Below are 12,883 nucleotides of genomic sequence, written 5' to 3' on the forward strand. Positions count from 1 at the left end.
CCTTATCGTTTTCCATTACGAGGGTAGCGAGGCACTGGAACGGGTTACGCACAAAAGCTGTGGATGCCTCATTCCTGCATGTATTCATGTTGAAAGGAGCTCTGAGCAGCCTGGCCTAGTGTTAGGTGTCCCTGGTTGGAATAGGATGAGATTTGGGGTCCCTTCCATCCCGAGCCCTCACGTGACGGGCGGGTGGGCAGCGGTGGGCGGGGCCGGCGGGCCGGCCCGCCCCCGCTGCCCACCCGCCCGTCACGTGCGTTAGCGACAGGCGGCGGCGGCTCCCATTGGCGGAGGCGCGGGGGGGGCGTGGCCGGCGGCCGGTCCGTCAGCGGCGGCGCCGCGGCCGTGACAACAAAGGGCTCGGGAGGCGCCGGGGACGCGGAGCGGGCGAGTCGCGGTCCGGTGAGTTCGCTGTGGGGGCACCGGGCACCGCCGCTGACCCGGCTGGGAGGGTGTCCTGCGCTCCGAGCGCTGAAAACCAGCAGCAGTGGCGGAGCTCCCGTCTGTCTCCCCCGTGCGTCCGTTCCGGCTTTTCGCCGCCGGGGAGGCGCCGGAGCCGGGAGGTGTTTGGCTTTTTCCCGGCTGTGGAGCAGCGGCGGTGCCGTCCGTGCTCCCCGCCCAGCCCCGGAGCTGGGCCGGGAGGGTGCGCAGCTGCTGCGGGCGCTGCCGGGTCACCCCCGGCGCCGCTCGGAGCGGCTTTTGGGAGCCTCCTGGCGGTGGTGGAGGAGCTGTGAGGTGGGGCACGGGGGGATCGGGGATCGGCTCGCTCTGGGGGGTGTCTTTTTTGGGTTTTGTTTGATTTTTGCTGAGCACGTACCCCATCTCCTTTGCTAGGTTAACCAAAAAAAAAAAAAAAGGGGGGGGGGAGGGGAGAAAAATACTTCTTTTTAATGCAGCGATACTGTATTGTTGACATTCATTCGATGTGTTATCTGTAACAGCCTCTTAATCATTGCTACAGCTGACTCAGTTGTTCCCAGCCTTGTGTTTTCCTGCAGCTGATAGTTCCTGTCTAAGAACCTGAAAATCTCTCTCTTGATCTCTGTCCTGTTTTCCTCCTCGGACGGTGGCCCTGGATATCAGTGTAACTTCTTGGTCTCCGTCTGACTTGCACAATAGGACATGAGCATGGCCTTTTTAAAGGCACTTGTCCAAAAGGATGTCAAAACATCAACCGGTCTCTAAATGATTCAGAAGTGTTTTTGGATCCTCCTTGGGGTGGGGGAACGGGAAAATGGGGCAAACTGCTTTTGATCTGTAGAAAGATAGTTGTGGGTCAAAAGCTGAGGTTTGTTTAGCTTGTGTTCTCAGGAACAGTGATCTCTCCTTTGCTTTTTAGAAGCTAATTATTTGATGTTGCTGTGATGCCTGGAGACTTAATATAGGAGTGTGAGCTCTCATCTTTCTCCACTCTGCAGAGAACAACAAAAGGACAGCCTCTGCCTGAAGGTACCTTCAGGCTTGATCTAGGAAGGAGGCAACACATGCGTGTGGGAGTACAGGGAAAGCCAGTGCTGATCAGCAGCTATGCGATGGCTTCCTAGTTAGCCTTAAGAAAAAAACAAACTCTCTTCTTCGTAGGCCTTTTGCCAGCAGAGGGTTAGGGAAAGAAGTGGAAGGTAGCTGGAAAGCTACAGAGTTCAAGCTTTCACTCAGAGTTCATTTCCTTATCCGTGGTAAGCTCTGCCTATAATTGAAGCACTCAAACCTTCTCAAGGAGGTGCTTAGGAACACTGTGGGCATTTGGCATTTCCTTAGGTAACCCATCCAGGGCTTAGCAGCCTTAATGGTTAAAAGTGTTTCCTGCCGGTAACCACTGAAAGCTGAACTTTACTGCAGTTTAAAGTCACTTCTGCTTGCTCTGAGTGTAGAAGAAGGCAATAAATGTTTGCCTGTTTCTTCACATAATTTACTGCTGTTGTAATTTTTTCCTTCCCTCTCTTAAGTATTTCCATTTTTTAAATGTTATCATTTTCTTTGGACTTCTGATCATTTTTGTAGCTCTCTTAAAGAGAGCCCTGACATTTCATTTTCAAGTGTGGTCCTTAAAAATAGACTTTTTTCACAACTGCAGCTGAGCCAGTTGTTTCTGGTCTTGTTTTTTCCTGTAGTTGATAGTTTCTGTTGAGGAACTAGTGTGCATAACTTCTTGAGTGTTGCTGTACCTTTTCGTATTGCTTCTGAAGACTACTTTAAATTCTACTCCTATTCTTTTGTGCTGTTTGAATAAGGAGGAAGCTGTATAAATGTGTACTGAAGCAGTACTGTATGGAGCAGGTGCTTGTCCTTGCGTTGAACAAGTAGGTGATGGGGTCTGGTGTCCTGGGATAAGATGACATAGGAGGCCCAAATGACCCTTTAGTGTGGCTTGAAAGTTCTAGGGTGACACAGGGTATACTGGCCGTAAATAATAATCTTAATGGGTTGTATCTTCTTTTAATGGTTGGGTTTGTCTAGTGTAGTGTGTTTTCTTTCTCTTTCTGAATGCATGCACTCATACCCTCTTCCACGCATATATTCTTTTTTGTTTAATTATCAAACAGGTATTTAATCTGTAATGATTCTGACATGCCGTGATGATTCAAATATTACTGTGGTAAAATTAACTTGTAGTTAAATCAGTGGATATATTTCCCATAGTCTTTACCTTTTTATTTACTTTAATGTCTTCTTATTGGCTCATATATAAATATCAAAGGCTGTAAGCATGCTGATCTGAGGTGTTTGAACATTCAGCTTCTTGATACTAATGGGGTTTTTCATCTTAATTGCCAGATGCAGAGTTCAGGCTTATGGTGACCAATTACATGTAGATTTAGGGAACTGTATTGAGAAATAAACATTGGGTTTAGTTAGCATACATGATACTTTATTATATTTAGACTTACCATACATGACTAGTTGGGTGGTTGCTGTGAAAATGATCCCACTGGTAACTGTGTGGTGCACTTTGAACCTGAAGACAGGATGTGCCTTCCTAGTTTGTTAACTTGTAGGCAGTGGCCCTGAACTGAGTGGGATGGGAGAGAGAAGAAACGCTGCCTTGAGCTTCCCCAGGAACCCTCACAGGGGCTCCTCTCTGCCAACAAAGGAGATGAGTTGTCTGGAGCCAAAAACATGCACTTGCCCTTCACATCCCTCTCTGGCCAGGAGGAAGACAGGCAGGGAGCTGGGGGAGCACCTTGGTGAGCAGAGACTCAAGGCTCCTGTACAAGAGTCCTCCCTTCCCTTAGGAGAAGGTGGGACTGATAGTTGAACAGACCTTTCCATGGAGAGGAAGACTGAGGGAAAGGCAATCAGCTCCTAGGGCTTATTGTTGGTTTCTGGGTTTTTGTTTGTTTGTGGTGTTTTGTTTTGTTTTTTGTGGGAGGGGATTGTGAATACCAGTGAACCTGCCTCTCCTCTTAGAGGGAAATGTTCACTGGTACCTCCGACTACACTAGCAAGGGGGCTTTTAACTTGTTCCCTAGGGTTGTTACCTGTTGCTTTGTCATTAAGACCCTTGTCATCATTTTTTGCAGGTTCACATAAACTGTTTACAAGTCATGCCTCTGCATGTCCCGTACCTAAGCTGATAAAGCATCTATGCACTTTAATCTCAAGTCTATGCCACTCTGCTAGTACAGTGTTAGCTGTGCCTTGAACCTTGGATATAAAGACCTACCAGCCAAAGTCTTGTTCCTGCCTTAGTAATGTTTCAGAGGTTAAATAACATGCTCATGGGAGAGATTGATAGCTTGTCCAACCAAGAGCCAGAGTTCAGTGAGAAAGAAGACGACGAGTGGATTCTGGTTGACTTTATAGGTAAGATGTCTGTCAGACATGAGCTCTGCCTTTGTCATGCTCTGGCTTTTGTTTGTCTTACTTCCAAGTGAACAAACCAGTAGCTTGGAGAACTTTTATCTAAGTAAAACCAGTGTGGGATTAGAGTGTAAGGTGTCTTCCAAACAAATGTACTAAAATATGTTGTGTAAACCGGTGAGAAGAATGATGTCAGGTTTATAAGCCTGACACAGGTTCAGCAGAACCACCTGTACAGATAAAGTATATTTGACTTATTATGCAATTATATAGCTTTACTGCTAACAGTTACTTCACGTGTCTAACATAGTTTGCCTTTTTTCCTCTCCTGCTTTTAAAAAGTAAAAACTTGGAGATGTGCTAATAAGAGATTTATTTCTGTTTCTTTGTTGTTTTTTTTTCCTTTCCATATTCCGTTTTTGGCCACGTGCAACCTTGTTGTTTTCGACCTCCTGTGATCACCACCATCCATGGGTTCCTCTCCACTGACTAATGGTCACCTACAGCAGACACTTGCACTAATTGTTCTGTGGAGGAAGCAGACATTGTTGAAGAATCAACCACGGACGGCTCGCCCGTCTTCTCTTGTTTATCGTCTCCCTTGGAACACTTGCCGGAGGCCAGCGAGTCTTGCTTCATCCAGTTTGAGTCATGTCCTATGGAGGAGAGCTGGTTTATTACCCCTCCCCCATGTTTTACTGCAGGTGGATTGACCACTATCAAAGTGGAAACCAGTCCGATGGAGAACCTCCTAATAGAGCATCCCAGCATGTCTGTGTATGCTGTCCATAATGCCTGTCACAGCCTTAATGAGACTGGATGTGGAAATGAGGAGTTTCACAGCCCAGGTAGTCCCAGGTATGTGTGAATTCTCTTGTCAAGCAGCTCTGTTCCTGAAAATATCTGGTTTCTACTTGATCAGCTTAGACACTTAATACTGAATTTTCCAGCGTATTTCAGAGCAGGTGAATAAAGCATGAATACTACACAAGGTGGTCAGGGCTGCCTGCCTGCTTAGAAAAATGTTAATGCAAAACGACTGTGTCGGGAAACAGCTGGGTATGCTATTTTGATACTTCAATGAATATTTATGGAGCCTAGTTACTGCTTTGCAGAGTATGTTCCAGTCGTGTTGAAACTGCTGGCAGTTCACTGTATATCCAGTAATGTTCATATGAAAACACTTTGCCCCCTTTCGCAGCTATGTGTTTCTTTCATAACTGCTCGTTAGTGTCACCTTGTGAGATGAAATTTAGGGGCTTGGGTTTTGGGTGGGGTTTTTTTGTGGGTTTTTTTCAGTGTTTTTTGTTCCTCAACACAGTGATAGGTAAGGATAGGATTAAATTTTTGCACAATCAGCTCATGAAACAAAAGCAACTTGAAATCCTTCACAAAACTTGTAAAAATTTGTGCTGCAAACTTCTCCTTTTAGCAAAGTAAGAAGTTGTGCTTTTTGGTTTTGGGTCCTAAAAATGTGACCACGTGGGGTTATTGCAGAGGCATGTTTGCCATGCACTGCTCTTTTGGTGTTTGCGTGTACAGCTACACAAGTATAGTATACATGGACGTATACAAATAGTGTTTCCTTGTCATTATGACCCCACACATGCCCATGCATTGACTGATTTTGAAATAACTGGGTGTTTTGTGAATCCCAGTTAATAACAAAGACTGACTTTTCATCCCAGCTTATTTTTGCTTATGTCTAGAAGCAATAATAAAAAAGAGAACAAAATAAACAGAGAAAAATAAAAGAAGAAAAAATCATAGTATACTAAACTTTGATATACAGGAAGAAATGAGTGTAGGGGTGGAGTTGCTGCAGGTAGATGCCTATTGACTTCTCTGATCAGCTCCTTGCTGTATTTTAAGTTCTTAGTTCAAAGGAACAGATGACTTTGAGATGTTGTGCTGCTGTATAATGTTGAAGTATAGTGCTGATACTATTGGTCTTGGGGTGGAGGATTTATATAATTGGGGAGGGCAGTTTATGATGTTAAGCATCAGGGGTCTAACTTAAACAGGGAGAAACTATGAGTACACAACACCTTTAAAGTGAGGATCTGAAGTAATCTGCAGAAGAACTGGAGGCTGCAAGTCATGCCCTGGACAGTAAACCAATTTGTCTAAAATACCAATTTGCAGTGTAACACTCAAAGGTAGATACTGACTTTTCAGCGACTTGAACTAGGGATACTGGTAGAAATTCTTCTGGAGAATAATCCTGTGTCGTATTGTACAGTACAGTTAAGCTACTTTAATGTGGGGGGAAGCTAAAGGTATGGTGATCTTCAGCTAGTGTGTAATTAAGTTTCTTCACACTTAATTCTGTGCTGTTGCTTTGTCAGAGGATCTAGGCTCTTGTATGGGTTACTTTGGGTGGTAGAACTGGGAAAAGACAAGTCTAAAGCTGAGGTAGACTGCAGAAACTGGGAACATTGATTACACTGATATTGCAGTAAGTTTCAAAAGCTGTTTTGAAGTCTCTAGTGGTTTAATGGTTGGCCATTTAACATTGTAGGGCCAAGAAAAGCTGCTTAAGGCACACTGGCACAGTAAGTACTCCTGTTTTGGGACAGTGCTTTTTGTTTGATCAGGCTGCTAGCAACACTGCTTCCTCTAGAGCCTTGTCTGCCAAAGCAATACTGGTTTTAGGACTAACCTTTATGCCAAATGATGTTACTTGATCAAGCCTAACTACATCTGCTTTAACAAGCCAAAATGCTAAATGCAGAAAAATTACTGAAATATTAATTGGGGTGGGATCTGAAGCCTTTAATGTTTCTTGTGAGGTCTGGCTCTGCAGTGCAATTAGCACAACACTTCTGCTTTCTAGCAAAATAGATGGTGGGAGTGCAGCAGTGAACGTATATAGTGCTGGTCTGGCTTAAGACACAGCCCCTCTAAAACTGTTTTGACAGTATCAGTGGAGACTTGTCAGCCCTGTTCTCCCAGTGCACAGGGCTTGCTAGTGCCAAGCTACCAAATGCAACTAAGATACCAAAATGCTACATTTTGGAAGAGTATGTGACCCTTTAGACAATTCAAGCCACCTGTGCTATCCCAGTTTCACTTTATGTTGACAAATAGAAGAGTGTTGGTTTGCAAATCAGTGCTGGAAGGGTATTTGATAAGCTTAAGTATCTTCCACCTGCAACTTTAAACCAGTTTTTCTCCTTTTGTGGAGGAAATATATTTTCCCATTTTAAATTCCTTTCAAAGCAAAAGGATGTTGTAAAAACTTCCCCCTGTTTGTCAGATTAGTCATATTTTTCCATACCAAAACCACAACAGTTTGTATTAGCAGTTGCTGCCCTTTGCTAGCTAAGAGTTTGCTTAGGAAATATGGGTTGCAATAATTGTGGTGTGGCTTCCTGGCTCCTTACAGCTTTCCCCACAATGGCTTTGCCTGAAGTTCCACCTCCAGCACTGTTGATTGTGCTAAGGGATCACCCCATGTAGAAAATAGTAGCCCCATATTTGCAGGTACCCTCATCTGTATTAAACTGGTGTAATCTGCATAGAACATATTTACAGTGTGCTGTGAATTGATTGGTGCTGTGGTATTCACTTATTTCTTTCTTGATATTTGAAGTGCTAGGTTTAGGACAATATCCAGTGAATAAATGGAAAAATCAGCATGTCATACATGGCTGTTCTGCTGTCTCTAGTCTTCAGTCAGTCACGTCCAGCTACCCAGGGATCTAAAAGCAAGATTAGGATATTTAAAATACAAAAAAAGATAGCAGGGAGTATTCCCTTGCTGACGAGGAGTATTTCCCTCCAGTGTGGAGTGCTGGGAGGCAGAAGAGCTCACTTCTGTGTCAGCCCCCCAAGAGTAAGGCTGCAAAGGGTATGGACATGGCAGACCAGATTTATGTGTACAGAGACTATATAATAAATGCAATTTAAGCTCTTCCAGAAGAGTCATGCTAGTGCTGGAAAACAGACTTCCCAAGAGACCTCTTGTCATGCCTGAGCAAGTTCCTGGTCTTGCAGACATCTTTCCTGGGCACCACTGGCCAGTTGACAGCTGGTTGTTGGGTCCTGGGTGGGAAGAGAGAAGGCAAGCAACTCTGGTGCCACTGGTCTTGCACCAGCTGTAGCACTCAGATTTGAGTTTCGTTTTGCTAAAATGGCCAGGCTATTTTTAACTTTACTTTGGAAGTTTCAGGAAGTGCCAGTGATTGTTCTGTCAAGTAGGGAAGTCCTTTTTCAATATGTCAGTCCCTGCTTGCATAGGCTGCTGGTTTGTTTTTCACTACTGCATGATGAAGGAAGGGTTTGCCAAAACTGCTGACTCTCTGCTCATGAAATTTAGAGGGCTGGTTGAGGAACAATCCTTCTAAGTTACTTCCTCTGTGTGTCACAACTGATCTATCTTTCCCATTCCTCTGCATGAAATCCATGTTTGGATTTACTTGTGTGGCTGGCAGTTGAAATGCACTTTCATTAGTGTGCTTCTGTTTTCAGGCTGAACCACCTATGTTCAAGATGATTTAAAACCAAACTTTGTCTGATGGATAACTCCAAGTCTTCTAAAACTGGAGCAGTGTGACACACATTGCCTTGTATTTCTGATGTGTATTGCATCTCGGGCTTAGGGAGTTGGGGTGGGGAAGGAGAAGCACAATTGTGTAAGATGCTGGAAGTCTAAAGGCTGTTGTGGAGCCCTCACACAAAAAGTGAGTTGGCAGCACTATGCATTGCTTACCAGTGTGGTGAGTGGCTTGACCTCACCTCAGCCCAAATCTGTGTTCAGTAGAATAAGGGTGCCCTTTTGAAATGCTGGGTGTTGATCTCCATGTTCTAGCCTTTGTTTTACTTGTCTTTCCAGTGCACCTCCCTAATGGCTGATATCTGTTGTTACATTTCTAGACTGGAGGCCCGAAATGAAACAGGACAGCGTGTTCACTGCTATGTCACGGCTCTTGCTACTCATTCAACTTTTCTGGAAAAAAACAAGAGCTTTCGTCCTACCCACTGGATAAAAGAACATAATGAAAGACACTGTCTCAACAGAAACAGTCTCCGTCGCCAAAACCTTACCAGGGATTGCCACTCTCGGCAGATCAAGCACAACGGACTGTTTGTTCACCAGCCTTGCCAGCGTCAGTTCAATTACTGATGGTTCTTGTGGTTTTAATCTATGGTCTAATTCTTTTTAGGTTGCTCTTGTTTTCATGTGTAGGTAAGTGTGGTCAATCTGAAGCTGATTGTCAACCCCTCAAACACAATCGTAACTAGCGTTGCGTTCTTTTGAAAAGACACGTAAATCTCCAAACATCTTGCAGCGAGTTCTGAATGTTGATGTTAAGTATCAGTGTCTTGGAAGCCTATCAGTACGATAGTTTGTGTGCTGTTTTATAAACTATGATGTATAGATGGGTTCTTAGTTAGCATTTTAAAGAAACTTAACTGAGATGGAAATCAGTTACATTTTGCATTAATCAAAATGGAGTTAGAAAAATTGAGGTTAGCTGTATGCTTTAATGACCAGTACTTGACAGCTTGTGTATCTGTCTGTATTCAGCATATATGATTACTTTCTAACAAGGAAATTCTATAGCTGCCAGTGGATATTACATAGCTGTGCTGAGCTGTTGCAAGAAGGACATCTCATCTAAATTGCCTAGTACCTATTTGTGTTTGTGAGTCTGTGTAGGTGTGTTGGGTACTTGATATGGATATTGGAAGAGGGTTAAATGTCCCCCCAATATTGTTGCAGCATGATATAGCACTGGTGTTACAGATGTAGTACCTCACAGTGGAGTGGAAAGAAAAGTGGACCTATGGGTAAAGTGCAGATGCACAACACACAGAGAACTGAACTGAGTTTTACTTGGTACAGTTTGAGTTCTTACTCCTTTCTCTAACTCTTTCTGTCTTTGATACGTGTATTTCCCCTACCTTATCTCATTTAATCTCTAGTCTAGTTAAAGAAAAAAGGTGGTGGCTTGACTGTTCTTTTAGTCCCATCAGTAGCTGACTGCTGATGGACAGCTATTTCTGAGCTACAAGTTGCTGTTAGATTGTCTTGATATTTACAGATTGAGAGTAGCCCAAAAATAGCTAGAAGGAGGTGCTTATTAGAAGTTCTCCTAATTTTCTCTCTTTCTCTCTATGAAAATGAAGTCCAATGGGGACTGGAAATGAAGGGCAGTGTGAGGCAGGGAGAAGTACATGCTGGAAAACAGTCTTACAGAACTAAACACAGCGATAACAGGGTGTGTAAAAATTGGTCAGCAGTGGTGGTTCTCCTAGCCCGTTGGAGGCAGGACTGGGGCCAACAAGAAAGAAAAGCCATTCAAAACTAACAAGTCGTTTTCTTAAGAACACTGTGCAAGATGTTTTGGAAGTTGGCAGGCACTGCCAGCTACAACTACAGGTGAATTAAAGTTCACCTGTAAAAACTGTGTTACACAGCAGCCATACAGCATGCTTGACCCTGATAGATAAGTCTGGGAAGTGGATTAAATAGGGTGTGAAGGTGAGGAAGCAGAAATCTACACTGAAAGAAAGGGGGAATGATAAGCAAGTTTATCCTCCTTTCTGTCAGTGCTTAATGTGACTTATTGTGTTTTCCCTTGTGTTTAGTGCCTAGGGCATTAAAGTGTTAACATTACACTCAACTGTGTCTTCCAGTAGTCCTTATACAGAAGTTGGTATAAGGAGTGATGTGGGGAGTCTTTGAAATCAGGCAAGGTCCAATAATGTGAATTATTCCAGACCTATTGAAGTATTTTAAATTCAGCCAAATGCTTCAATTTCACTGAAGCAAAACCCCAGCAATTCAGATTGGCCTTGATGTAGTGGTACTGTTACACATTCTGCAGCTGGAATCGTAGTGGAACCTACTTGGCATGCAGGAGACAGCATTTATAACCTCTGTTTCACTGCAGATGTGCTGCTTCACTGAAACTAGTTAGGATTCTTGCAAAGGGATGTTGAAAAATAGTTAAGTGTATAAAAGCAAGAGGTGCTTTCCTGGACACACTAGTCTTTTTTTTTTTTTTTTTGGACACATTGAATTCACATGGACACTGAAAGAAAATAAAATTAGTCTCATCATGAGTTTCCAAAGCAGAGATTTTGTTACTGTTCTTTTCAGCAGTATGTGCCCATGTCCATACAACAATTCTCTTGCAGTCCAAATGCTCTGATTTATCTGCAGATAGCTGTAGTTTCACCAGTCTCTTACCTGTTCACAAGTACTCTTACTTGCCTCAGATTGTCTACCTTTATCACTCCGACTTTTTGTCTGGCTTAAACTTCCGTCTCCTCACTGCCAACTTTCTAGCTCAGGAAAATTCTTTGCTTTCCTGTATTACTTTTCTTTATATAAAAGTAAATACTTTCCTTCAGCTTTAATTTTCTTAAAGTGAAATGAAGGAAGATGGAGTCTCCACCTCCCTGTGTTGGAAGGAGTAAGTGATCCCTTAGCTCTTAACAGGGAGATGGAGTTGAGGGTGTAAGGCTCCCAGGCATTACAATGAGAGCCTTGGTCTGTTCTTCTCGGTAGGCAAATAAATGCAACTTTAGACTGCTCCTAGAATTGGGAGATACTGATCTTTTTATACTACATTACTAGATGACTTTCTGGTGATGAAAACCTATATCTTTCAGGATATAAACTATTTTGTTGCACAAAGCTGTGCTTCTCAATTTGTAATATTGGAAACCATATTATTGTGTGAGATAATACTGCATCAATGGCTTTTTGTTAATTTGTTTTACGTATTTATGTTGGTCTAGCCCTGTTTTGTGCCTGGAGCTATTGGGCAATTAGATTTGTTTTGGTTTTCTGTTTTAATAGTGAGCTGTGTGGCTTTTTATATGGTTTTTTAAGTTGTATTAAAGTGTGTTTTTTCTTGTAAAAGTGGAGGCCTTGCACTGTCTCGTACTGATTGATATTCATGAATTTTGCTGAAATTGTATTTTCATACATATTGGTCAATGGACAGATTTGCATTTTAAACTGTGCCTTCTACGCAGCAAACTTGAAGATTCAAAAGGGACATTTCAGTTAGGATTAATACTGTACATCAGTCTATGCATATATGGCAGCTTCTCTCCAGAGCCACTTCTCTATTTGTAGCAGTCCTTTTGATATGGAAGAATGTCTGGCTCTTATTTTTAATAGTTTAACACAAGCTGAAAACAGACAAAATACAGCACTTTGCCAAAAAGTAGCATTGCTTAACCAGTGTGTATTTACTAAAGTGATCTTCTGTATTTTGTTTTCATCGTGCGTTCTGTGCACCATGGGGAAACATGATCTTAACTCTCAATAAAAAATGGCCTATTAAAAATTGTCAGTCTGTTCTTTAATGTTAGAGGTTGGTCAAAATCCCAATGCCTGAGCATCCCATGCAGGTAGCAGGCACGACTACTGAGTGTCTCAATATGTGCTCTAGTACAGAAGTTCCTCTGGGAATGGGTTTGCATTGCTGATCAGGTGATAATGTGCATCCAAGCACTGTTACACATCTCTACCAACTGATGTGCTTCCTGATCAGCATGTGGGAGCTCTGTAGGAGAAGAGAACAGACATAAAAACACATGAAGCGGGCATGGGCTGGGTGGAAGGTTTCTCCTGCCGTGCACCACCATGAAAAAATCTGTGTGGAAGGCTGCTGGTACAGGTAACCTGTGAGGGATGCAGAGATCCTGTGGAAATGGGCTAGGGAAGCTAAAGCAAATCCACCTAGCTGAACCTGGCAAAGGATATGGAGGACAACAGGTCTTGCAGCTGCAAAAGGAAGATCAGAGGAAGAGTGGGCCTGCTGCCAAGCAGGATGGGAATCCACATGACAGAGGACATGGAGAAGGCTGAGGTACTTCATGTCTTCTTTGCCTTGATCTCGAGTGGTAAGACCGGCCTTTGGGACTGTAGGCCCCTGAAGCCAGTGGAAAATGCTCCAGCAAGGAAGAATAACCCTTGGATGAGAAGGTAAGCTCAAGGTAAGGCTGTGTTGTAGATTCCCTTATTCTTCTTGTCTGTCTTTAAGATAGGAAGGACACTTTGTTTTCTTCCATCACTCAGGAATCCTGTCCATTGCTATAACCTTTCAGAAAATTA

The 12,883-nt window shown here is 43.2% G+C and overlaps 1 protein-coding gene across 6 annotated transcripts; it reads left to right on the forward strand.

Moving 5' to 3' along the window:
• The first annotated feature begins 315 nt into the window (after positions 1-315).
• Positions 316-12,113, forward strand: TP53INP1 (tumor protein p53 inducible nuclear protein 1). 6 transcript variants are annotated; one of them, XM_050317003.1, is made up of 5 exons: positions 905-1,449; positions 3,522-3,804; positions 4,311-4,659; positions 6,323-6,356; positions 8,680-8,842. In XM_050317003.1, exons 2-5 carry the CDS (start codon positions 3,693-3,695, stop codon positions 8,695-8,697), a joined length of 513 nt encoding a protein of 170 aa, XP_050172960.1. In that variant the 5' UTR covers positions 905-1,449; positions 3,522-3,692; the 3' UTR covers positions 8,698-8,842. The 6 variants fall into 6 exon arrangements, with proteins under 6 accessions (XP_050172933.1, XP_050172943.1, XP_050172960.1 ...); XM_050317002.1 differs by having other exon boundaries at positions 910-1,449; positions 4,308-4,659; XM_050316976.1 differs by lacking the exons at positions 905-1,449; positions 6,323-6,356 and adding an exon at positions 316-402 and having other exon boundaries at positions 4,308-4,659; positions 8,680-12,113.
• Positions 12,114-12,883: the final 770 nt, after the last annotated feature.

Source organism: Myiozetetes cayanensis, unplaced genomic scaffold (assembly GCF_022539395.1).
Source record: "Myiozetetes cayanensis isolate MyiCay16 unplaced genomic scaffold, myiCay2020 scf1, whole genome shotgun sequence".
In the NCBI taxonomy this organism is placed as follows: domain Eukaryota; kingdom Metazoa; phylum Chordata; class Aves; order Passeriformes; family Tyrannidae; genus Myiozetetes; species Myiozetetes cayanensis.